The following is a 25,298-nucleotide window of genomic DNA, read 5'->3' on the forward strand; positions in this document are numbered from 1 at the left end:
CCTTTTTATTGCTCATGAAAACCACACATTGCATGTTGTACCACCATACTGCACAATTGGGGCACGAATTGTCGTCCATGAAGACAAATGCATTGCCAGTATACTGCCGATATGGTTGCACTGTCAGTCGGAGGGCGGCATTCATGTATTGTACAGCCGTTACAGCACCTTCCATGACCACCAATGGTGTATGTCAGCCACACAAAATGCAACCCCAAAACGGCAGGGAACCTCCACCTTGCTGCACTCACTGGACAGTGTATCTAAAGTTTTCAGCCTGACTGGGTTGCCTCCAAACACGTCTCCAATGATTGTCTGGTTGAAGGCATATGCGACACTCATTGGTGAAAAGAATGTGATGCCAGTCAAGAGCGGTCCATTTGGCATGTTGTTGAGCCCATCTGTACAGTGCTGCATGGTGTCATGGTTGCAAAGACAGACATTGCCATGGATGTCGGGAGTGAAGTTGAGCATCATGCAGCCTGTTGCACACAGTTTGAGTCGTAACATGACATCCTGTGGCTGCACGAAAAGCATTATTCAACATAGTGGTGTTGCTGTCAGTCTCAGAGACACCTAGACACTTCCGTTGTTGAGAGGCCTTCCTGGCACAGAGTAACAATGTGAACACTATCGAACTGTGGTATTCACTGTCTAGGCATGGTTGAACTACAGACAACACGAGCCGTGTAACTCCTTCCTGGTGGAATGACCGGGACTGATCTGGGGACCCCGTCTGTCTAATAGGTGCTGCTCATGCATGGTGGTTTACATCTTTGGACGGGTTTTGTGACATCTCTGAACAGTAAAAGGGACTGTGTCTGTGATACAATATCCACGGTCAACATCTATGTTCAGGACTTCTGGGAACCGGGGTGATGCAAAACTTTTTTTAGTGTGTGTATAAGGCAATTTATTCAGAGATAAGAGTGGAATAATAGAAATCAATTTCAGTAGATGAGACCTGTTCTGGGACTTCCAGGCTAGCTTCACTTCTACACCAAAATAAACTTCTTTTTATACATATTGTACGACGCTGAGTAACTTCAAATGTCGTAAGTAACCCCTTTTCACTTTGTTATTATTCGTGTTCCTTAATTGTCAATGTCAATCAGTATACGCAGATACAGTCTTGATTTCAGTTGATACAGTATCCAGTAAATTTCTTCTGTAGTGGTTGTTTAGCCCACCAGTACCACAAAACAACATTTCACAGTATCCTGTTTTAACTGAAACTGACAACATGGCATTGTTCATCAAACTGTATATTCATAATCAGGATATTTTCAAGATATGTACAAAAAGAGTGTAGGGCTATATTGTGAGACTGCACTGGAAGATGTACCGGTGGATACAGATATTTATTAAAAGTAAGCTGAAGCGTTGAATGCTATCCATGCTTGAAAAGTGTTGATGATTTACTGGGAGACAGTCCATTTAAACTGTGGATGAATCAGTTTAAAATTTGTAAAATATCACATTCATGGAGTTGTTTTATCTCTTAGCTATATTTTGATATGTATTTTTATGCTTACCATGCTAACAAGCTTTAATTGGCTGCCGTTGACATTTGTATGTAAATTTGGGATATACATATCAGACAGTTACAGTACACATTTGACAAACTGTCTGAATATCTATATTGCATCATTTAAAATGGTTAAGGATGCCAATAACACACCAGTGATGAAATTTGAAATTAGACATATTTGGTTTTGGTTGATGCTGTTTGACACTTTTACTATGTTTGTAAATATTGCTTACCTTAAAAAGATTTTCTTACAAGTTGAAAAATAGAAAAAGATGTCTGTTCAAAATGTTGGAAAAGTGATTTCACCAAAAATTGATAAACAGTTCCACAGGATTGCCTTTCGAGTATTCTCTTATCCTTTGAATCTTGTTTCTTTAACAACCTATTCATTTCTGAAACTAGTCTGCAGTTCCGATATTACAAAAGGTTCCTGTGTCAAATTTTGATTTAAGTATTCTGTTGCAACTAGTTGCAGTATGGCTTAAAGCAGGCTGTTCTAGCCTGAGTGCATATGCTAGGGAATCTGGGTGCCCATGGCCAGAGGGTGAGTAGGAATGGGCAAAAAGCTGATACAATCACAGTCGTGCCGTAGATTACGCGATTATGTACCTTGGCCTTTTGTCCACGGATGGGGTACACAAATGACTTACATATTCAACAGAACAAGATGTGAATGCCATGCAGTGGTACGACCTGTGGGTAGCCTATACTACCTATGCCAGCGTGCAGGTGAGCTGACGGGTCCTCGCAGGTGCCCATGCCCCAAAGGCCAGAGTTGGAAAAGCCTTGGGTAAAAATTAAGAAGCAGAGAGTTGTCAGCAGGAGCCAAGAAGCTACACTAAAGAGTCCCAGAAATGAGCAACATTGCATTGTTAGTACGAAAATTGTTAATTTTGACAGTGTGAGTAGCCAGTGTACTTCAGGAATTGTCAACAATCTGTCTATAGTTTAAGCCAAAATGAAACAGTGGAAAATCCAGGATAGAATGTAACAATATTATAAAAAGGATGATTGCTACTCACAGTATAGCAGAGATACTGAGTCACAGATAGGCACAACAAAAATTCTGTCTGAAAGTGACCGTTTGGCCAGCAAATCCTTTGTCGAAAATAGAAAAAGTGTGCACATGGCTCCCCCACCCCCACGCACACACACGACCACAGCCTCTGGCAGCTGAAGCTAGACTGCGAGTAGCAGTGCATGGTAGGAGAGGCACCCAGGTGGTGGGGGTGAGGAGGAGGCTGGGACAGGGAGAGGAAGGAATAGCAGGGGAGGGGTGGGGGACGGTAAAGTGCTCCTTGTGGGGGTGTGCAGGGACAGGGTCGGGCGAGTACCAACCAGGAGTAAGTGAAACTAAAGTAGTAAGTTACTAAGAGGGAAGGAAATTAGTGACTTCCAGTTGATGGTATTGAACTAAAGGAATAAATTACTCCAGGAGTAAATTTTTCATTTACTTCCAAAGTAAATTTAATTACCATTGAAGAGCACGTTACTACGTTATTAACTTCAGGAGGAATTAAGGCCAAAGTTTACGCGTAGGCAGTAGTAGGAGTAAAGTAAGAGAGTAAGGTGCGATCTTTGAGTTCTGTGTTTTAAGTTTCAAATTCTATGGATTACCTGGAATACGAAGAATATCTGGAGGTGAGGGAAGAGGTGAACATCCCAAGAATGAGGGTCGTAATGGACAGAAGAGACCCATTTGTGATGTATAGCGACAGTGATTTCAAAGGGTATTTTAGGTTTCGTAAGGAATCTTTTGAGTTGCTGATGGGTATGCGGGAGCCGTTACTGCAGCATAATTCTGACAGGAACTGTGCTTTGTCTCCTAGGCTGCAACTTCTTTGTGGACTGCGAAGTTTTCACACAGATACTTATCAAATTGTAGCAGGGGATCTCATTAATACCCATTGTACTACTGCTGGAAGAGCTTGTAACAGTGTGATAAACCGTTTAATTGCCTTAAAGCCACTGTGTGTATCCACGCCACAGAGCCAAGAAAATATATTGAAGAACAAAAGGGGAATTCTGTCGAACTGGTGGATGACTAAATGTCATAGGGGCCATAGATTGTGTACATTTACACTTACTTTGTCCTTCTGGAGCACAAACAGAACTACACAGAAATCGCAAGAATTTGTTTTCTATCAATATACAAATCATCTGTGATGCCAATGTGAAGATTTTGAATGTGGTAAGCCGTTGTCCGGGTTCCACACATGATGCATGCATTTGGGACAACAGTAGAGTTGCTACAGAATTTGAAAATGGACAATATAATGGGTTGCTTGTTGGACATAGCGGATATGCTCTCTTCAAACATCTTATGACGCGTGTGTTCCGAGCCCACACAGGAGCTGAAAGGGCTACAATAGAGCCCATATTGCTACCATATGTGTAATAGAGTGAGTGTTCATTGTTTGGAAGAAACGTTTCCAAATTCTCACTAAAACAATGTGATTTAAACCAAAAAAGTGTGGGAATGTTATTGTGGCTGCTGCAGTTCTACACAACTTTGGAATAGAAGTTAGAGATGTGTTTCACTCTGAAGCTGTGGAGGTGAATGACATCGAACAATATGCATTTCAGCCAGAAGTAGATGCTGCAGGCCAAGCTGTCAGAAGGTCTATGATACTTACTTTAATTAAAATTGTACCTAGTTTGCTAGTAAAATTAGAAGTTAGTGTAAAGACTTTTCCTTCTTAATGAATAAATAAGCCACCGGACTGTCACTACTGCAGTGAAAAGTTGCTCATTTTATTTATGTGTAAATTTATAGTTATGTTCTTCTTTTCCTCCTTCCTTAATTTTTTTGCTACGGGGTTTAACATTCTCATTTTATTTCTTAATTGGGTGTAAAAAAAAGTCACACAGTGTTTCGATTATTTACAAAAATAAAAACTTATAAAATAATATTGCAAATTCAAATAAATATTAGAATTTAAGAATTTATCAAGAAAAATTAATATCGATGCTGAAATGATAAACACAAATATTATGCCATACAAGAAATAAGTACATATTAACCATCTGAAAAAGTATCAAAGAAATAAAAGATGTTGTATAAATATGAATATTTTCTTATTTGTTCACAAAAACCCAAATTTCTCGAGCACATTGGCTGAAGAACTGGAACCTGAAGTTCGCTCCATTATGTGCTTGAACTTATTCATAATTTCCATCTCTTAAGATGCCCTTCTTCCATGATTCCTCTTTGTCTTTCTGTTAATAACATTTTTGCATTGTATTCCTCTCATATGAAAGGGATTTCTATGGACTGAAGCTCGTCTGCTTTTTTCAACAACTCTCAGTTCTTCACTACAACCACATGTTCTCTCCCTCCTTTGCTGGGTGCATTTTCTGATAAGCTCCCACCAGGGAATGCAGGCCGAGGTTCGTGACAATGGGATAAAGTTCCACCTTCAGCAGTTTCATTGCTACCTTCAGGGCAGTTATCATCATTGAAGTTGCTTGAAAGTATCACATTATCTTCAGATGTGTCATTGTTGTTAACTCCAGCTATCCCCTCGAAAACTGTGGGATCATGTCGTCAACCATTTGGCTTACATTGTTGATCCTCATCTCACCTACCCCACCACCAGTTTGAAATTATTCTTGATTACATTTAGCATTCATTTTCTTTGCTTTTGCTTTATTATCCTTCCAAATTACTCTAAGCTGCTCTTGTGATCTTTGTGTAAGAGCTTCTGCATTGTATTCAACATGTATTTTTTCCCAAGCATCCTTTTTAGATTGTTGACATCATGCTTTTTAAATTCAGTTGTTGTTTGGCATTTTTTCATTATTTCAGCAAACTGCCCTTTCTCATTTTCTAGTATGTTTCTTGAATGTTTCTTGGCTACCTCCATGTTGCTGCTAGCTCATATCTCAAACTGGCACTTAAATTAATACGTGTCACCAACCAACAATGGACGATGCTAACTGTAGATGGTGGGGTTAACAATAGATTCAACTATTAATAGTACTTTTCTTTTTCACAACACGCAGATATTATCATTGATTAGTGCAATATCATTTAGATTTTTCAATTTTAATAATTCAATTTAATAATTCTTTCTAGCTTCTAAAATTATAGAAATGAACATAAATGACGCAAAAGGTGATGCAGTAATGTCTGCCAACAATCAATATTTTCCGAGAGGGAATGTAAAGTCACGTGCCAGCAGTGTGCAGAAATGGCTAACTTCTTTAGTAAAAAGGCGTTACTACTTTAGTTACGATTAAAGAAGTAAATAGAAATTGAGCTCTACAACAGTTACTAAAAGAGTATATTACTACAGAAGTAATATACTAAAGTAGTTCACACTAAAGAAGAGTTACTACAAGAGTAATTTATACTAGTTTGGTGCTCGCCACCCTATATGTCTCAAATTTTTTTAAATTCAACAAACCAACTATGTCTTCACAGCTACATTTTGAATACTTTCTATAAATTATACACCAGACCCAACACTCGACTAAATTAAAATGGGAAACCTCCTGAAATTACCTTCAAATTGTACTGTAGAACTGAATTTTAACAGGCTAGCATTGAACAGGTCCTGACCTTCCAGCTTGACATCTTATTATGTGTCCATGCCATGACTTGCTGAATTCGTAACTCTGGGACTACATGTTTCACTCTATTGCATCACATAGAGGTCAAGAATGTTTCAGCTTCTGGAAAGGACGTCTTTTTGGATTTGAAATTTCAAACCTTTATTTCTCTTTTCCAGTGCAGAAAATGACATTTTCTCTTTCTGCTGACACCTGCAGTATAACATAGCCACTTTTTCAGAGTCTACTACAAAGCCTTCAAGTTATATATAAAGCTGAATGTAGTCTCAGCAAGCTGTTGCAAGTTTAGTTTGTCCATGGACAAAAAGTAAACTACTATTGTGATTAAGTTGTGCTACATAGAGACTTGTAGTATTTGAGGCTGGATGTTGTTCATGTATTTTACAGCTATGTATATGTACCACAATTGGAGAAAGAAAATGGATGTCCCAGCAATTGATGGTGGACGCTGCATAGAAAGTATCACTGGTCCTTTTCTACAGCTAAGTAAGGACAGCGTATGGCCAGAACATAACTTAAAGACATTAATATGCAATTGGCAAATACATCAACAGAGTCGATGTTCGTGAGGTTCCCAGCAGCACGTAATACCAAAATGGCTGAATAATGTGTAGATACTTGAGCATCATCATATATGTATCAAAACATCATCAGTTCAATGAAGACAATATTTAATTCATAAATAAAAATGAAAATATGTGGAAGGAATCAGTCTCACACAAACATTGATGTCAGTGTGAACAATACAAAGAGATAAATCCAAATTAACAGGTGTCCTTTTGTGACAAAGGAATAGAAAAGCGTCATTATATTATTTCTATAATTGTGTTATTTCGATACATCACCACCTGTCAGTGGACTTATTGGGAGAAGCTAAATGGAGATTGCTTTTAAATTGTGCTAATCTGTTGTACAAGAGAGCAGATTGCTTACGTTCTGGCACTTTACAGGAATGTTTGATCACAGGTAATATCTATTCAGTCCTCAGTCTGTCACTTATCACACCAAAATGTGAAATTCCACTGGGATTCGTAGTTAGCATTAAGCTGTAGGCCTTCATATAACTGACTGCATATATCAGCTTAAAGTTCAGAAGAAGGCAACAGCATATTACCTCCAATAGGAAAGTGTGTATTAAAGAACTGTGGCTGTTGAAACCAACCTTTAAGTAGATAAAAACTTCATGCTCTGATAAAGGGTGCTTCTGCACAAGAGTATTGTTTTACAACAAAAATGGGTTATTGCTGGTACAAATATTTGATTGAAATCTGCTGATTTAGTCGCCATTTGAGGAGAAATGTGCCTAGAGGCTCATTGAAGCAGCATGAATACTACATTCTGATGGCCAAGATTATTTTCATGTACAGAAATAAATGTTTTTCCTCACTATTTTCTCAAAAGGGATTTGGTTTCGTATGTTCTAAATAAATGTTTGTTAATTTACATAAAATCCCAAAAGAGTATCATGAGTGAAGAGTTAATGAGAGAGAACTAAAAGGGGAAAAAACAATAGTATGTATAATGGCTATGTAGTGCAGGAACAAGATACTATATTTGGATAAAGTGACTGAATATATGGCTAATTGAAGCTTGTACATGAAAGTGCTCCACAGTACATAAAATTCTGCTTAGTTTTCAACATTGCTTATCTTTTTGCATTGGACTGTAGACAAACTTCATTATTCGGGGACCACTGGAATTTATCACAAATCTCTCATACCATGAAATGTGCAGTAGTTATACAGGATATAAAAAAGTATGACTCAGGCAATAACACGGAACCTGTACAGTGACCTCAGAAATAAATCAGTTTGACTGTTGTGGAACAAAGTTCTTCCAACTCCTTGCATTTTTTTATTTATTTATTTTTTAAGTAGAGTAAACCAGAAAGAAATGTCTCTAGTTTTAACAGTATAATGAAAAGGTGAGTTGCTAGTCACCATATAGCGGAGATGCTGAGTCGCAGAAAGGCACAACAAAAAGACTCTAAGGACTTTGTCAAAATTACACACACACACACACACACACACACACACACACACACACACACACACACACAAACGCAACCCAGTGCGTGAGAGTTGCGTTTGCTTAGGTGCACCCACGTGTGCATGCATGTGTGTGTGTGTGTGTGTGTGTGTGTGTGTGTTGTCTTTTTTTGACAAAGGCCTTGTAGGCCGAAAGCTGACTTTCCGACAGTCTTTTTGTTGTGCCTTTCTGCGACTCAGCATCTCCGCTTTGTGGTGAGTAGCAACTATCCTGTTACATTCCATCCTGGATTTTCCATTGTTCTATAGATTTTTAGAGTGTTACAGTAGGATACAGAAGTAAAAGAAGTGCAAATAAGTGTGTTCCAACTTATTCAAAGTGTGCTCCATCTTATTCAAAATTTTACTGTTGCACTGCCTCAATTTATACATGTATCACTGAATGCTGACACAGGATGACAAAAGCACTTTTAGAAACAGGATATACACAGCACTCAAATAATTTAAAGTTGTGTGCATGTAATAATCCTCATCATGTGAAATGTTTTCAAATGCTTCAGATATTTCAGATGAGCATTGAGAATAGTGTGAATACTGACTTTCCCTGTTGTATGCTACAGATCACATGCTCCGTTTTCCAGCCGGGTAATACTGTTAAGATACCATAACATTTTGATGATTATCACACTCACCATCTTCTGGTGAACTGTCAAGATTTGCATAGGTTCCAGTATTTTTACTAGTGGTGTGCCTCTTCCATATGGGTGTGAGCAGCAGCGTCCTTTGTTGCCGGTCCACTTGGAGAGGGTGGGGTGCAGTAATTTGGAATGGCAGGTCGGCTGGAGGCTGTGCTTCAATTTCTGCATGGGCATTCCAGATGCACCTTGCATGCTGGACATTGCTGGAATCTGTACTTCTAAGGATTCGTTAATAATGGTGCCCTAGTACTGTTGCTCACCATAGCAATGTGGCATTCTCAAAGTCAAAAGTTTGCTCTGCCACTGCTGATTTCTCTGTATGTCCCAGCCCTGATGTGTTCATCACTCACCTGATGTGTTCTCCACAGTATTTTGAGATACAGTGCTGCATTTGTCTGATATATTGGTGGCCACATTCATTGTATATCCCTGGTATGTTCAGGAACTCTTTTATTTTAGATTGTGGTCAGAAGACTTTTGTATGTAATATTTCTCTGATTTTTACTTACATGTGTTTGCACTATTCTCTTTTTTTAGCTATTGTGTGGAATGAAGGAGTATAAATAGATGACTGTATTTTTTTCTTGTTGTTCTACTGTATTTGTGGGATAACTGGGCTGTAATTTGGTGTAAATTGTATTTGTATTTTTGCTGTAGTTGAATTCAAGAAAGTAATTTTGACTGATAGTCTTTTGTTAGATTAGTAACACTGAGTGAGCATTTTATATGTTAATGTTATAATCATACAGTATGAGTGTAATTGATATTGCTTGTAGTTATGGTTATCTGGTATCATCTTATGTCATTCTGGCGTCTATTATGCTCAAATTTCTGTAGAGATGTTCTTTAGGTTCAATTTATTTCGTAAAATCAGGTGCATGGGTTGTCAGTGTTGTTGCTGTGTTATATATTAATCATTCCCTAAAACAAGATTATGTTTCTAATCATATACCTTCTCTTTGAAATCAATGAACATATTAAATATACATACTGACAGCCCTTGCTGTGGCACACATCAGTGAAGTCCTAAAGTTTTTATTTTATATTCTTAATCTTACTGTGGGACAGTGCTTATTATATACTATAAATTTGTGTTACTCCCATAAGACAAGAGATACATATTTCATGAAATATTCATATTATAAATAGCTTCTGTAATTTCACTGAAGATTGAAGGTAACATTAAGCATGGTACTTTCAGTTTTGTCTACCTCCAACACTCAGGCCGGAGATGCAGAATCAAGTGATGAACCTATTCAACCTGCTGGTTAGTAACAGTTCCATACTGTGATCTTGCTTGTCTAATAGCATGGATATAATGCTCTTGATCCCTTCATTGCTTCTCACCTAATGAATCTTCTAAATATTCAGTATAACTGCCACCACCATATGCTTTACAACTCTAATTTTCCCACTTCTGTTTATTTAAAATTTGATATGAAATTAATTTGTGTTACATAGTTAACCATGCATGCCACTAACTCACATTATTGCTTAGTTAAGTGCATGACCTTCATAGGTAAAAAATTATCGCAGTTTCCAGTGTTTCATGCTGCTTATGCCAATTATTACACAGGAAGTTTAATGAGATATAGATTAGCGCAATATTATTGAAAGGAAAACCTTGTTTCCTTTCAAAATGGCCAACTTGCTCTTTTAACATTTGATTTTGTAAACATTTTATTAGTTTTGGTTAGTGTGCATGATTTAAAATTTAGCATTTTTTATGAATACTTAGTATGAGACAAGCATACTAGGCAGTTTGAACAAAGAGTGGGAAACACTAATGCAAAAAATTTCTTGAGAGTGTAAAGTAACTAATACACATTTCATTGCTTTTTTAACTTGCATTTTTTCTGTATTTTCAGTTGTTAGAAATTATTCTCTTCACTATTGCATGTTCCTCCCTATTGCTGTACTTCATTTGATGTCCTACACATGGCCAGACAAACCTCTGACAATATTTCCCATTATCACACAAACGTGTAGAATATGTTGTGTTTTGAATTAATTGACACCCAAAAGAGTAAATCAGAAAAGGGTTTTAGTGGCAATCCTCCACCTTATTTGATCAAATGGTAGTACTAGTAATGTGTTCTGCTCAGCTCCAAAATGTTCTTCTCTCATAAGGAGTCCGCAACCTGATTTATCTAACAAACGAGATGCTAGGGGCTGCCCTGTAACTCCAAGCACTGCATTTAATAACAGAGAAAATAGATCTGTTGATCAACATTGGAAAGAGTGGATTCATTACTGTAGAATAATGAGAACCAGTGCTATCAAGCATATCAAGAGAGCCGAAACCAAAACGTACTCTGGAGAATGGACTTCAGATTACCTCAGTAAAATTGTAATTCTCTAACAAAGAAAAATCAAAATATATAGGGCATCTTATGCTTGCAGAAAAATGCACGCCTCTAAACATCTGTCAACAAATATCAAACTAATACACTGTAACACAGTAGTCAGACTGTCAGTCCTCTGTGTGGCAGAGTACTTATTCCTAACCAAGAAGATCCCAATAAGAATTAAGTTATATGAAAAAGAGTTCCTACAAAGGGTAGTGGAGCCAAGGACCCTACCAGATGGGAGACGATGGTACAAATCTAATCATGAACTCCACAAACTCAAAGAAAACCTTACCAATGTCGTCAGAAGAATATTACTGGCTTTCTGTGATCATCTGTGCAGAATGGACATTCATCGGCTGTCCTATAAGATCTTCAAAGTAGCCAACAGTGGTAAAATCATTGTATCCCTGTAAATCAAGCAAATAGAGAAAAACCTTGCAGAACTTAATATTAGGCAAAACTTAATGACTAACAGGGTTATCTACCATTTAGCTATTAAAACTGAACCCTTTCTAACGTTCCTAATGGAAGTTAGCCACAATGAAACAGGAAATGCTCCAAGGAACACAAAGACAGAATTAAGCAGGAAAATGAAGGAATACTGAGCACAAGATGCTAACGAAAAAACAACTACTAAATTTCACCTAGAACACCAGAAATGGCAGGTGACAACAGCACAACAAAAACGCAAGCACTTATGATCCACAGATGGCCCAAACGAGTTAAAAAGAAAATTATATTGAATGGTTAGCTTAAGTGTTTTTATCATTTTTTGACATCTCATTTGGTAGTGTGACTTCTGAGATAAGTGGCATAATATCCATAAATACATTATTTTGGTTATGTGCTGCACACAGCAATCAGATAAACCTTATGACCTAATAGAAAAATGAATAATGGTATATTTTTATAAATATGACACTTCATTTCGGAACACTATTCAGCTGTAGGAAAACCTTTACTTAGAGGAATAAGCCTGGCACTAATGACTCCAAGTATTCACATTTAACATTTATGAGAGGTTATATCTCCACACATAATTTTATCCTTTGCTGAAGTGATGTTGGTTTTTTCTATGTTGTAAGAGATAATTAATACCAACACCGTGTCACTGCTTTGTTGTGCAGGAGGGATTTGAGGTCTGCAGTGTTGTAACTCACACGAACCATTTCTGGGGTGATTGGTGTTTGGTGCGTGAAGAAGTGCTGGCTCCCAAGTACACAAAGAACGGGGGTTACTGATGATGATGCTGTGAACAATATGCTATTTTCCTATGTTAAAAATATGGTTTGGATCGTTTGATTACAACATTTAAATAGCATTTACAGTCAGTATTCTCACAAAATATCTGTTATTTTTATGTAATTAAAATTTGAAAATAATTAAATATCAAGATCTGGTCACATGATCGAAAATGCTCCTTTATTGGTGGATGCTCTAGAGTCGTCTTAGATTAGGAGTAAGATGAAGCTATACAACGGAAAAAACAATTACAACTTTTAAGTAATAGTAGAAAGGAATTCTGTGAACGCTGATAGTGCAAGCCTTGAAAAAGTTGATGCGCTTATGTTACACCTGTTTAGAGCAACGATATCTGCGACGATGGACATTCTTTTCCCTGCTCCCTGCAATATTATGAAACTCGGTCAAAGCTAAGGAATTGTAGAACTTTTGCAAATGGATCGCCTTGTATTGTAACTAGATTGTCGACTATCAGTCATGCGCTATGACCCAAAGCACAACAAAATTATTCTTGGCAAAACGTAGTGCTGATTTCCTCTATAGAAGACACTCAGCAGAGATACTGCTTCCTGGATGGGTCATATATTTTTAATAGTTTTGCACATAATACAGAAATAGAGTTAGCAAGAACTGTTTGTAGCAGTTGTTTCAGTTGTGGGATATATTATATTTAGCTTTACTTTAGTCTTAGTCTGAGAAATGGACAACAGAAGTTAAATGCATTTACTATGTGAACAAACAATTCTCTTTTTTTGGAAACCATTGCTAATAGTGAAGATATCACCATACACCCACAGTACAATGAGGTGTACGATGATAAGGTTATACTGAGAGATATAAAGCATATACAGCATACAGGTAACATAAACATTAAGGGCTGTGATGTTTGTGAGTGTAAACTAACGTTGGTGTCTGAAGTAGACTTACTTCATCTTTATGTAAGATGATAAAACTGTGAAAGTTGAAACAATAAGTACTTTAGCTTGATAGTATAAAGATAAAAAAACATTATTTCTAATAAAGTATAAAGTGTATGGCCACATTAACTAGAAAATATCTATTTGAATGTGAGGTGTGTGAATAGCAATTGCAAATGTAATTACTTGTAAATAGCAAGGGAAGAACAATGATATTCTGTTTCTGACCAGTGTGGTGCAGTTTTGTAATTGCGATTAGATTTTTATATGAGAGGACTATTGAGTCTTTTTACAAGTAAGTTAAAATGTTCTTTAGGGTCAGATTTGAACCAGCGATCTGCGGAATCATCTTACAAAATTAGACGGTCTACTGGTAAAACAAACGAACTACCGAATAATTGAGATGTAGTTGAAAAAACAATAATTTTCCCTAATGTTAACTTCACAGTGCAACACATTTTCAATTAAGTTAGTAAAGTTCCAGCGGAACACTGGAGCCCTCAACCAACCAGAGGCGGGTGTATGTCGGGTTGCATAAGTGGTCAGCAAATGGCCACAGAAGCGGCATATCTTTCTCCTTGAAAATGAGAGATGCAGAGCCATCTTGATGAAAGCTGAAGATCTTGCATCCCTTTCTCCATAATGGAAAAAGATGGTGGAATCATTGTGACAGTGGCACATCATTGCCGTGGCATGTTGTGTCGGTGGTATGTCTTTGTAGTGGCATGTTGTGACGGTGGTACGTCTTTGCACTGGCATGTTGTGACTGTGTTGCATTGTGGAACTAGTACATAGAACCTGCCCCCGCACCCCTATGGAGAGAGAGCCGTGCTCACATGATGCTGGGTACTGCAGCACTGACAGGTGTCCACATGGTAGAAGTGCATCCCCCAGGCAGACGCAGGAGTATCCCAAGGCGCAGGGAGCTCATGGTAGCTGCAGTCTGGTCCCTGTCATGCAGGACTCGGCGACTGATGAGATCGTGGACTGTCCAGGTGTGTCCTGGAGTGGGCAGAGCAAGATTGAAAAGAAAAAGCAGATACAGGGTAGCTCATCGCAGCAGGGCTGATGGCGTAGAGCCATTGAAAGTGAGAGAGGGGCAGCAAGGGAGGAGCACAGATGGAATAGGGTGAGCACCACAGGAATCCATTGTGTGCAAAGCTGGCAGAAGATCCAACATATAGGAGCGTGGAAGCAAGGGAGTACAGCCCCAGAAAATACCATTATGTGCAAAGCCACCAGAGGAGCCTATATGGAGGAGCATGGAAAGAAGAGGCTGGAGCACCACAAGAGTCCGCTGTGCTTCAACCTGCCAAAATGTGCGATTGAGCAGAAAGAAAAGAAGCATAGAGTTGGAACTTGGTTAAGGGATGAGGAATAGATGTTCCTTTAGAGAGCCAGGGAGGCTGGCAGAGACCGTGAGAGAAGTCTACACCCAAGCCTTTCCAGAGTTAGAGAACTGCAGCAGTGGTGTCTGGAAGAGGCTGACCCTACAGGTGCCCCAGCGATAACATATGGTGCCACTTGCTTGATGAGTTCTGGAGAGCCATCCAGGCGGAGGCGGCATAGGACGTGACTTGCCGGAAAGGTTTTCCATTGTATGGTTAACTGTGCATGGTGCAGGCATAGCAATAAAACCTGAACAAGGGATGCTGTGTTGGAGGTATGACAGACATATTGTAATGAGAGTCACACATTAGTGCATCAAGAATATGGAAAGAATGATGGAAAAAAAGCAATGTCTACGTGTGTAACTGCGTAAAGTTCTGTTCAAATTGTCTGACAACCTCGATGCTAATGACAGACAATGGAACATTGCAAATGTAGAACCTCATTGCTATCAGAAATGTGATATCATTAAAATGCAAGCTTTGTACCATCCACAGAAGTGTACATTGCAAACATGGGGCTTCATCACCAGTGATAGAAATGTTATTTGTTGTAATGGGCTTTGGTAAGTAGACATACAAAATTGTTTAAGGTTCATTTCTGTGAAATTACTAGTCTTGAGTATGCATAGAAATTTATAACATCTGTAATCTATTGGAAACAAGCAGTTCTAGTCTTTTTGACGCAGTTATTGTGGGTACTGGAATCAGATCAGTACATAAAATCAGATCAAGTTACAAAATATGAGAACTATCCAGAAAGCAACAGACATTTTTAGTCTGTTGCAGCAGTTGGCAGGGCCACAGCTGCCATCCTGGTGCCATAACTTTCCAACACTCAGTATACATCCGGCAATGGTAGCGTGCGGTCTGCATCTCTGCTGATTTGCTTTCTGTGATGTGTTAAAATATGTGCTGCTATAGAATGTTCCACCACTTGTGAGGTGCCTTCTCTGTTTAGGTTCTTGTTGGCAAAAAACTGCAAACCAATTGAAATGTATCACAATCTGTGTGATGAGGATGGAAAAGGAATAATTAGTGAAAGTCAAGTGAGGCAATGGGAAAATTGATTTTAAAAATGGCGATATCAGTTATCACTATGAGGACTGAAGTGGTAGGCCTAGCTTTCTGACTGATGAACTGTTGAGAAAAATCAACAATAAAATTTGTGAAAATCATCATTTCATGATTATGACACTGATGAAGTTAAGGCCTGGTGATACAAAACAAGCATCAGGGAAAATTTAGCACAAAAATTTTGTTTTTTCATAACAACGCACGTCCACATTATCGACTAGTTGTACCCGAGAGCTCCTATGGCCTTAGACATGGGAGATGTTTGATCACCCACCATACAGCCTGTATTTGGTGCCAAGCAACTGTCGCCTCCTCCCAGCAATGAAGACATGGCTCACTACACAACACTTTGATACTGACGTGCAACTGCATGCCGATATAAACCAATGGTAGCAATTGCAGGTGGCAGATTTCTACATAGGTGGTATTGAAAAACTTGTGCCACGATATAAGTGCCTCCGTTTGAATGGCAGGTACATAGAAAAATACCTGAAGACTGTACCTTTAAAATGTATGTAATAAAATTTGGTTTTTCCATATTGTTGATGTTTTATTTCAAAACAATGGTTATTTTCTGGATAGCCTTCATAGCTACAAATTGGTGAAATAAGAAATATCCATTAGAACTACTGACGGCTTTGGGAGAGCCAGTCCTGACAAAACTCTGCCATCTGATGAGCAAGATGTACGAGACAGGCGAAATACCCTCAGACTTCAAGAAGAATATAATAATTCCAATCCCAAAGAAAGCAGGTATTGACAGATGTGAAAATTACCGAACTATCAGTTTAATAAGTCACAGCTGCAAAATACTAATGCGAATTATTTACAGACAAATCGAAAAACTGGTAGAAGCCGACCTCGGGGAAGATCAGTTTGGATTCCGTAGAAATGCTGGAACATGTGAGGCAATACTGACCTTATGACTTATCTTAGAAGAAAGATTAAGGAAAGGCAAACCTACATTTCTAGCATTTGTAGACTTAGAGAAAGCTTTTGACAATGTTGACTGGAATACTCTCTTTCAAATTCTAAATGTGGCAGGGGTAAAATACAGGGAGCGAAAGGCTATTTACAATTTGTACAGAAACCAGATGGCAGTTATAAGAGTTGAGGGGCATGAAAGGAAAGCAGTGGTTGGGAAGGGAGGGAGACAGGGTTGTAGCCTCTCCCCGATGTTATTCAATCTGTATATTGAGCAAGCAGTAAAGGAAACAAAAGAAAAATTTGGAGTAGGTATTAAAATCCAGGGAGAAGAAATAAAAACTTTGAGGTTCACCGATGACATTGTAATTCTGTCAGAGACAGCAAAGGACTTGGAAGAGCAGGTGAATGGAATGGATATTGTCTTGAAAGGAAGATATAAGATGAACATCAACAAAAGCAAAACGAGGATAATGGAGTGTAGCCGAATTAAGTCTGGTGATGCTGAGGGAATTAGATTAGGAAATGAGACACTTAAAGTAGTGAAGGAGTTTTGCTATTTGGGGAGCAAAATAACTGATGATGATCGAAGTAGAGAGGATATAAAATATAGACTGGCAATGGCAAGGAAAGCGTTTCTGAAGAAGAGAAATTTGTTAACATCGAGTATAGATTTAAGTGTCAGGAAGTTGTTTCTGAAAGTATTTGTATGGAGTGTAGCCATGTATGGAAGTGAAACATGGACAACAAATAGTTTGGACAAGAAGATAATACAAGCTTTCGAAATGTGGTGCTACAGAAGAGTGTTGAAGATTAGGTGGGTAGATCACATAACTAATGAGGATGTATTGAATAGGATTGGGGAGAAGAGAAGTTTGTGGTACAACTTGACTAGAAGAAGGGATCGGTTGGTAGGACATCTTCTGAGGCATCAATGGATCACACATTTAGCATTGGAGGACAGTGTGGAAGGTAAAATTCGTAGAGGGAGACCAAGAGATAAATACACTAAGCAGATTCAGAAGGATGTAGGTTGCAGTAGGTACTGGGAGATGAAGAAGCTTGCACAGGATAGAGTAGCATGGAGAGCTGCATCAAACCAGTCTCAGGGCTGAATACCACAACAACAACAAGAAATATGAAATTCAGGTGGAGTAAGATGAATGCGAAGAGGTGGTTGGAATAATAAGGAAGAATGAATTCATGGTTGTGAGTAGAAAGATGTAGAGGATTAGCACAGGCCTTGCATTGATAGCGGAACAGCTGAAAAATAATGCTGATGGCTTCAAATATATTGGATGTGTAGTGGAAATAAGTAGAAGAAATTGTGAGAAAGTCAGTAAGAGAACAACACAACAGTATCATTTCTGAGAAATGTCCAGGAGTTTGGTGTGCAAGAAAGATGACCCATGGCAGATCAATGGAATACTATTTATCCCACTATGTTGCTATCGTTACAAATGCTTTTGTAAACTAAACAATGACGAAAACTGGTTGAAGTAAGATTCAAGCATGTGAAATGAAATTTTGCAGAAGCAGATTTGGAGTAACAAGAATAGACACAATAATAATTGTAGAGATGAAGGAGATAGTAAAGAAAATGACCTTACGAGAACAGATAGAATCAGAAAGTCTCAAGAGGTATGAATGTGTAAAGAGAATGGCATGTGATAGAATATCATGGACTGTTATAAATTATGAGTCCCTTTGGAAGTCAGATCTGGAAGCTGGAAAGATATGGAGTGATTCAACAAGAGTTCCTGACCATTGTTTAAACCTACCTGCTATCTTCCAAAATTGTGTCCCCATCACAGAAGACAGCTCGTTGGTCATGGGATCTTCTTTGGCAGAGGCTGCTACACTGTCAATTAAAACCTGTGATTGTACTTTTTGCGGGATGCCAGTTGCCCAAGTTAGTCTCTGAATCTACAGAGTGCAAGATCTGTAGTATTGACAATGATGGTTCATTAATGTATCCAGTTGGAATATTATTCAAATATTCACACTCGTACACAGTCTTACAACGCTCAACATGGCTCTTCAGTACGCACTAGACAGAGTGAGTACTCACAACTAAGTTATGCCTGATAAAGAGTATAACATGTCCGGCTCTGAAGAACACCCACAACAGAGGGACTATTTCTATTGACATGTAAGTAATGAACAATACTGAAATACGTGTCCGAACCTCCAGGATGTCCGAAACAGAGTTACTTGTCCGGGCCTCCAGAATACCCAAAACAGCATGACTAGTGCAGCCGAAGTACTTCATCTCCCAGGTGTGCCAAAGCGACCCGAAGGTGTCTGAAGCACTTCGGTTGCAATATCGTTGCTCTTATGTTTCTCAAAATAAGTGAAATTTATTAAACAGAAACGATAGACTCGTAAGGTAACCATGAGGTATTGTCATACTAAAAACTGGGTAAATGCAATGAAAATTATATGAGTAATTAATAAGAGAAGTTAGGCATTTTGGCACCTAGCACCCAAATGTGCTGACCAATCACAAGCAAATTCAGTACAACTGGCGGACTCTCCCATGGGACTGGTACATTCTGTACCATCTGTCGCTTGTACCTCATTCCACTTTTGTACCATAGGTTACTTCATATGTATCAAGCTGTAACAAGGCTAGCTTCTAGCAAAATAAAGTACTGGTGGCCACAGCCAGGAATATCACACTATCCAAAAAGTAATATCCCTTTAAATAAAATCCTGAAATAATTAAAGAATCTTGAAATAATTAAAGCTGTTTTATTAGAAAAACCTTAAATTTCAGATTTGTATTACTTTGCTGCATAGTCATCATTCGGATTTAAGTATTTATATTATCTTTAATGTATTGGAAAATTCCCTTTGCATAAAATTTGCCACCTGAGATTGCAGCCAGCATGAGACTAGCATCTTGAAGTTATTTGTCAGTCACAGAATTGTACCCAAGCCTTCTTCATGTGCATGGAAGTCACTTGGAGACAAACCAGGACTGTACAGCAGAACTTAGGTCCCACTTGAACTGATGAATCAGTTCTTTTTTTCTACTACTCTCTTCTTCGTCATACTGGTACATTTTGTCCAAAAACTCACACACAACTAACACTTGACATCTGGATTAGTTTTCTTTATTCAGTGATTTAAAGTATTCATGTGTGTATAAATAGATAAACTGAAAACTGCTCCCTCGTGATAAATTTGTAATGGATGATTTATTGCCAATGGAATGGAAATTAATTTAAAGTTGGTGAAGATTTCACCTATATTTTCAATAGTTAAAAGAAAGGTATCAAAATTTAACTGTGGCCATATTTCTGTTGAAGGTGATCCTTGCGGAGGATCTCCCACAGCTGCAACCACAGATGAAAACATCAAGAAATTTGACTTAGTAATACTGGAAAATTTACTTACATTTCATTAATGAATTTTTGGAATATCAGCTCTTTTCATCAGATTTGACACCCTCCATTTTTCGCCAGTTCCCACACTGATAGTTTTTGGAGAGCCTATATCAACCTAAAAGTTAGCTATGTTGAAAAATATATTTATATCTGACAACAACAAAAAGTATATTTCACTAAGAATCTTTCACCTTGCCCTCATAGTTACATCACAAACTCATGTTAAACAAAATAAAATTATTATAAGAATATGTTTGCAAGAATCGACATTCTGTGCATTGATCTATTGGAGAACATTTAGCTTTGACTTTTGTAAAGAAATTAATAAAAAAAATGATTGTTAACATCTCTTTATACATTTGCTGCCTGGATGTATTGTGGCAAACCAGAGACCGAAATTACAAATCCTGTCTTTTGAAGTTGAAACTGAAGAAAACCAAACTAAATTTAAATTGTTAAAGACAATGCAATAATTTGCTAATAAAAGACAGATATAGTTATATGCAGAACTGAAAAGTAACTGAAGTCTTTTGATAAAAACAAAAAGTAGGTTTCTCTTCAAACTGGTGTTTACCGCAGGTCCTTGGAGCAACATCGAATGTCCTGTGGTTGGAATAAAATTAAAGTCTGTCAGGTCTGACATACAGAACTAAAAAAACTGTTTTGCTTATATCCGTTTATTGTGGAGTTCTGCAAAATGTTTTGTACTTGCATCTGAAATCTTTCTTTGAACACAAATGATTCCTCATTGACTATGTGAACTACAGCTAATACCTTACGATATAAGATCTAGAAAGGATTTGACATGTTTGATTGCCATTTACAATACATATTTTATTTATAAGTAAAAATTGTTGTTGTTTTGGTCTTCAGTCCGAAGACTGATTTGATGCAGCTTTCCATGCTACTCTATCCTGTGCAAGCTGCTTCACCCCCCCTCCCCCCCTCTTCCCTACAGTATTAAACAGGTGATTCCTTGATGTCTCAGAATGTGCCTTTTCAATTAATCCCTACTTTTGGTCAAATTGTGCTACAAATTTCTTTTCTTCCCAATTCTATTCAATACCTACTCATACATTATGTGATTGACCCACCTAATCTTCAAAATTCTTCTGTAGCATCGTATTTTGAAAGCTTCCTTCTCTTTTTGTCAAAGCTGTTTATTGTGCATGTATCACTTGCATATATGGCAACACTTCAAACAAATACCTTCAGGAAAGACTTCCTAATGCTGTATATTTGATGTTAACAATTTTCTCTCCTTCAGAAATGCCTTTCTTATCATTGCCAATCTGCATTTTATATCCTCTGTTCTTTGACCATCAGTTTTTTGCTGCCAAAACAGCAAAGCTCATCTACTGCTGTAAGTGTCTCGTTTTGTGATCTAATTCTCTTAGCATTACCTGATTTAATTCAACTACATTCCATTATCCATGTTTTGCTCTTGTTGATATCATCCTTTCAGGACACTGTCCATTCCATTCGACTGCTCTTCCGTGTATGTTACTGCCTCTGACAGAATTACAATTTCATTGACGGACCTGAAAGGTTTTATTTTTTCTCCCTGTATTTTAATTCCTACTCCAAATTTTTCTTTGGTCTCCTTTACTGTTTGTTCCATGTACAGATTGAATAACTTTGCGGATTGGCTGCAACCCTGTCTCACTTCCTTCTCCACCGCTGCTTCTCTTTCGTGCCCCTTGACTAGCATACTAGTTAACATTGTCAAAAGTTTTCCGTAAGTTTACAAATGTTGTAAACATAGGTGCCTTTCCTTAACCTATTGTCTAAGATAAATTGTAGGGTCAGTATTGCCTCACGTGTTCCTTCATTTCTTTGAAATACAACTGATATTCGCCAAGGTCAGCTTTCACCAATCTTTCCATTCTTCTGTAAAGAATTTGTGTTAGCATTTTGCAACTATGACTTATTAAACTGATAATTTGGTAATTTTCACATTTGTCAGCAATTGCTTTCTTGGGGGAGCCAGCCATGAAAAACTATTCCATCTGGTGTCAAAGGTATATGAGACAGGTGAAATACCCTCAGACTTGAAGAAGGTAAAGATTATAGTTTATCATTTCCAAAATATGGGTTCTACAGGAAGAGAAATCAAATTTTTCATGCTCGTGAAATATTATAGCTAATCTTGTACTTAGGTGGTCACTTTTGCCCTGGTGTTTGAGTGATACACTCTTCCATTATAACATTACCAAGACTATTTCTCTCCTTGCTAAGGAGACTAAAATTTTCACTTCTGAAGTTAAGTTCTGGCCAGAAATTCTGTGTCATATTTCTACAATTTTGTACTTACTGGTTTATGTTAGTAAATATAATTGTTTTATATTCAGTGCTTTCATATAATAGTAAAAATTATTGTTAATGGCTCCTGTATACAAATTAAGCTGTATGTTGTCAGTAATGTGCCAAGTTTGCAGAAATAAACAAGAGACTGAGTGAGGCCCAGTAAGAAAATCTGTACTGCATGATCTTAAGCTTTCCTGGGCAATCAGCTGTTTGTATTGATCTTGGATGTCCAGCCGGATGCAGTCTTTCAGAGATCTGCCAAAATTGTTTTCGGGGCTTATCATATCGCCCTTCCTATATCTCCATTTATTTCCTCTTCTCTTTTATAGTATTATCTTCAAGTGTGTCCTATAGTCAAGTATGCTTCTAAAGCCTTTCATTTTTGTCCAACCAATCCTGCTTCACCAGTTTTTACTTACTGTCAGTCTCAATTTTTGTTTTAGACGTTTGTATTCTTTCTTGTCTGTTTATTCTTAGATTTTTTTTTCTTTTGTCAATTTGATTCAGTGTCTCATTTGTTATCTAAGGGTTTCCATTCGGCCTTGCCTCTTTAGATCCTTCATCTCTCAAGGCTATCCATTTGTCTTCCATTTCAGGCAATAGTTGTCTGAATTTTTTCATTGAAACTCTCAACAGCTCCAGGTTATTTAAACTTATCCATCTCCTGTCTCCTTAATTTCCTGCATTCTGCAATTTTTTAGTTTTAATCTGCTGTTCATAACTAATAAATTATGGTCAAAGTCCTTTTCTGACACTGGAAATGTTAAGCATTTTAAATATTCTGTGTCTTACCATTACGCAATGTATTTTGAAGTTTCTGGTGTCCGTCTACTGCTGTGAAAAAAAAAGTACTGTTAACTTCCCATTAGTTCTAAAAACACAGTTAAAGGAGCCACACAAATCAGAAGAGGGTTGTTTATTATCAAAATTGTTTTAACATGCCCTTACCAAATTGTCATGAAGATTCTGCACCTCAACAGCAGTATAGGTTTTGTTCATACTGCTCTCGCGTGTCCAGGCAGGTACAGTTGTTTCCATAACATATTTTGGCAGCATACCTTGCCATAATCTTCAGGTAATAGTTGTAGAATAAGTGTCTTCGTTACTGCACACCTCATGTATACTCTCATCACTCCCCATCTCTTCCCTCTCAGTCACAAGCTGTTGAGCTCATGTTGAGTGGGGTGTGTGATTGGGTAGCAAGAAAGAGAACAATAAGAATATAAAGCAGGTGTAATCTAGCGAATACGCTCATTCTACAAGTATCACCTGAAGGTAAGATACACTGTAGAAATATCATAAGATATATTAACTGAACAAAATACTCTCAGACTTCAAGAAAAATGGAAAAACTGGCAGAAACTGACCTTGGAAAAGATCAGTTTGGGTGGAGAAATATAGGAACATATGAAGCTATACTGATAGTACAATATTATAATATTGACTGAAGAAATGGAACCCCTACATTTGTAGCATTTTTAGATTCAAAGAAAGCTTTTGAGAATGTTAACTGGAATGCAGTCTTTGACATTCTGAATGTTGTTGTTGTTGTGGTCTTCAGTCCAAAGACTGGTTTGATGCAGCTCTCCATGCTACTCTATCCTGTGCAAGCTTCTTCATCTCCCAGTAGCTACTGCAACCTACATCCTCCTGAATCTGTTTAGTGTATTCATCTCTTGGTCTCCCTCTATGATTTTTACCCTCCACGCTGCCCTCCAATGCTAAATTGGTGACCCCTTGATGCCTCAGAATATGCCCTACCAACCGATCCCTTCTTCTAGCCAAGTTGTGCCACAAATTTCTCTTCTCCCCAATTCTATTCAATACCTCCTCATTAGTTATGTGTTCTATCCATCTAATCTTCGGCATTCTTCTGTAGCACCACATTTTGAAAGCTTCTATTCTCTTCTTGTCTAAACTATTTATCCTCCACGTTTCACTTCCATACACGGCTACACTCCATACAAATACTTTCAGAAACAACTTCCTGACACTTAAATCTATATTCGATGTTAACAAATTTCTCTTCTTCAGAAACACTTTCCTTGCCATTGCCAGTCAAACCTTTTATACCCTCTCTACTTTGACCATCATCAGTTATTTTGCTCCCCAAATAGCAAAACTCCTTCACTACTTTAAGTGTCTCATTCCTAATCTAATTCCCGCAGCATCATCCAATTTAATTCGACTACATTCCATTATCCTCATTTTGCTTTTGTTGATGTTCATCTTATATCCTTCTTTCAAGACCATGTCCATTCCATTCAGCTGCTCTTCCAGGTCCTTTGCTGTCTCTGACAGAATTACAGTGTCATTGGCAAACCTCAAAGTTTTTATTTCTTCTCTATGGATTTTAATTCCTACTCCAAATTTTTCTTTTGTTTCCTTTACTGCTTGCTCAATATACAGATTAAATAACATCGGGGATAGGCTACAACCCTGTCTCCCTCCCTTCCCAACCACTGCCTCCCATTTCATGCTCCTCGACTCTTATAACTGCCATCTGGTTGCTGTGCAAATTGTAAAGAGCCTTTCGCTCCCTGTATTTGGTCCATGCCACCTTTAGAGTTTGAAAGAGAGTATTCCAGTCAACATTGTCAAAAGCTTTCTCCAAGTCTACAAATGCTAGAAATGTAGGTTTGCCTTTCCTTAATCTATTTTCTAAGATATGTGGTAGGGTCAGTATTGCCTCACGTGTTCCGACATTTCTGCGGAATCCACACTGATCTTCACCGAGGTCGGCTTCTACCAGTTTTTCTATTCATCTGTAAAGAATTTGTGTTAGCATTTTGCAGCCATGGCTTATGAAACTGATAGTTCGGTAATTTTCACGTCTATCAACATTGTGAATGTAACGGGGGTAAAATATAGGGAATCTCTCTTAGACTGCACATACAAAATTTTCTCC

At 37.9% G+C, this 25,298-nt stretch overlaps 1 protein-coding gene across 2 annotated transcripts in view; it reads left to right on the forward strand.

Moving 5' to 3' along the window:
• The window catches only part of LOC126100999 (peregrin), a 248,793-nt gene that overhangs the window by 135,044 nt on the left and 88,451 nt on the right, over window positions 1-25,298 (forward strand). For both annotated transcript variants that reach the window (XM_049911665.1, XM_049911666.1), the window contains exon 15: window positions 9,994-10,059. In XM_049911665.1, coding sequence (XP_049767622.1) covers window positions 9,994-10,059 — 66 coding nt within the window. The remainder of the gene's footprint in view (window positions 1-9,993; window positions 10,060-25,298) is intronic.

This window comes from Schistocerca cancellata, chromosome 9, assembly GCF_023864275.1.
Source record: "Schistocerca cancellata isolate TAMUIC-IGC-003103 chromosome 9, iqSchCanc2.1, whole genome shotgun sequence".
Lineage (NCBI taxonomy): Eukaryota > Metazoa > Arthropoda > Insecta > Orthoptera > Acrididae > Schistocerca > Schistocerca cancellata.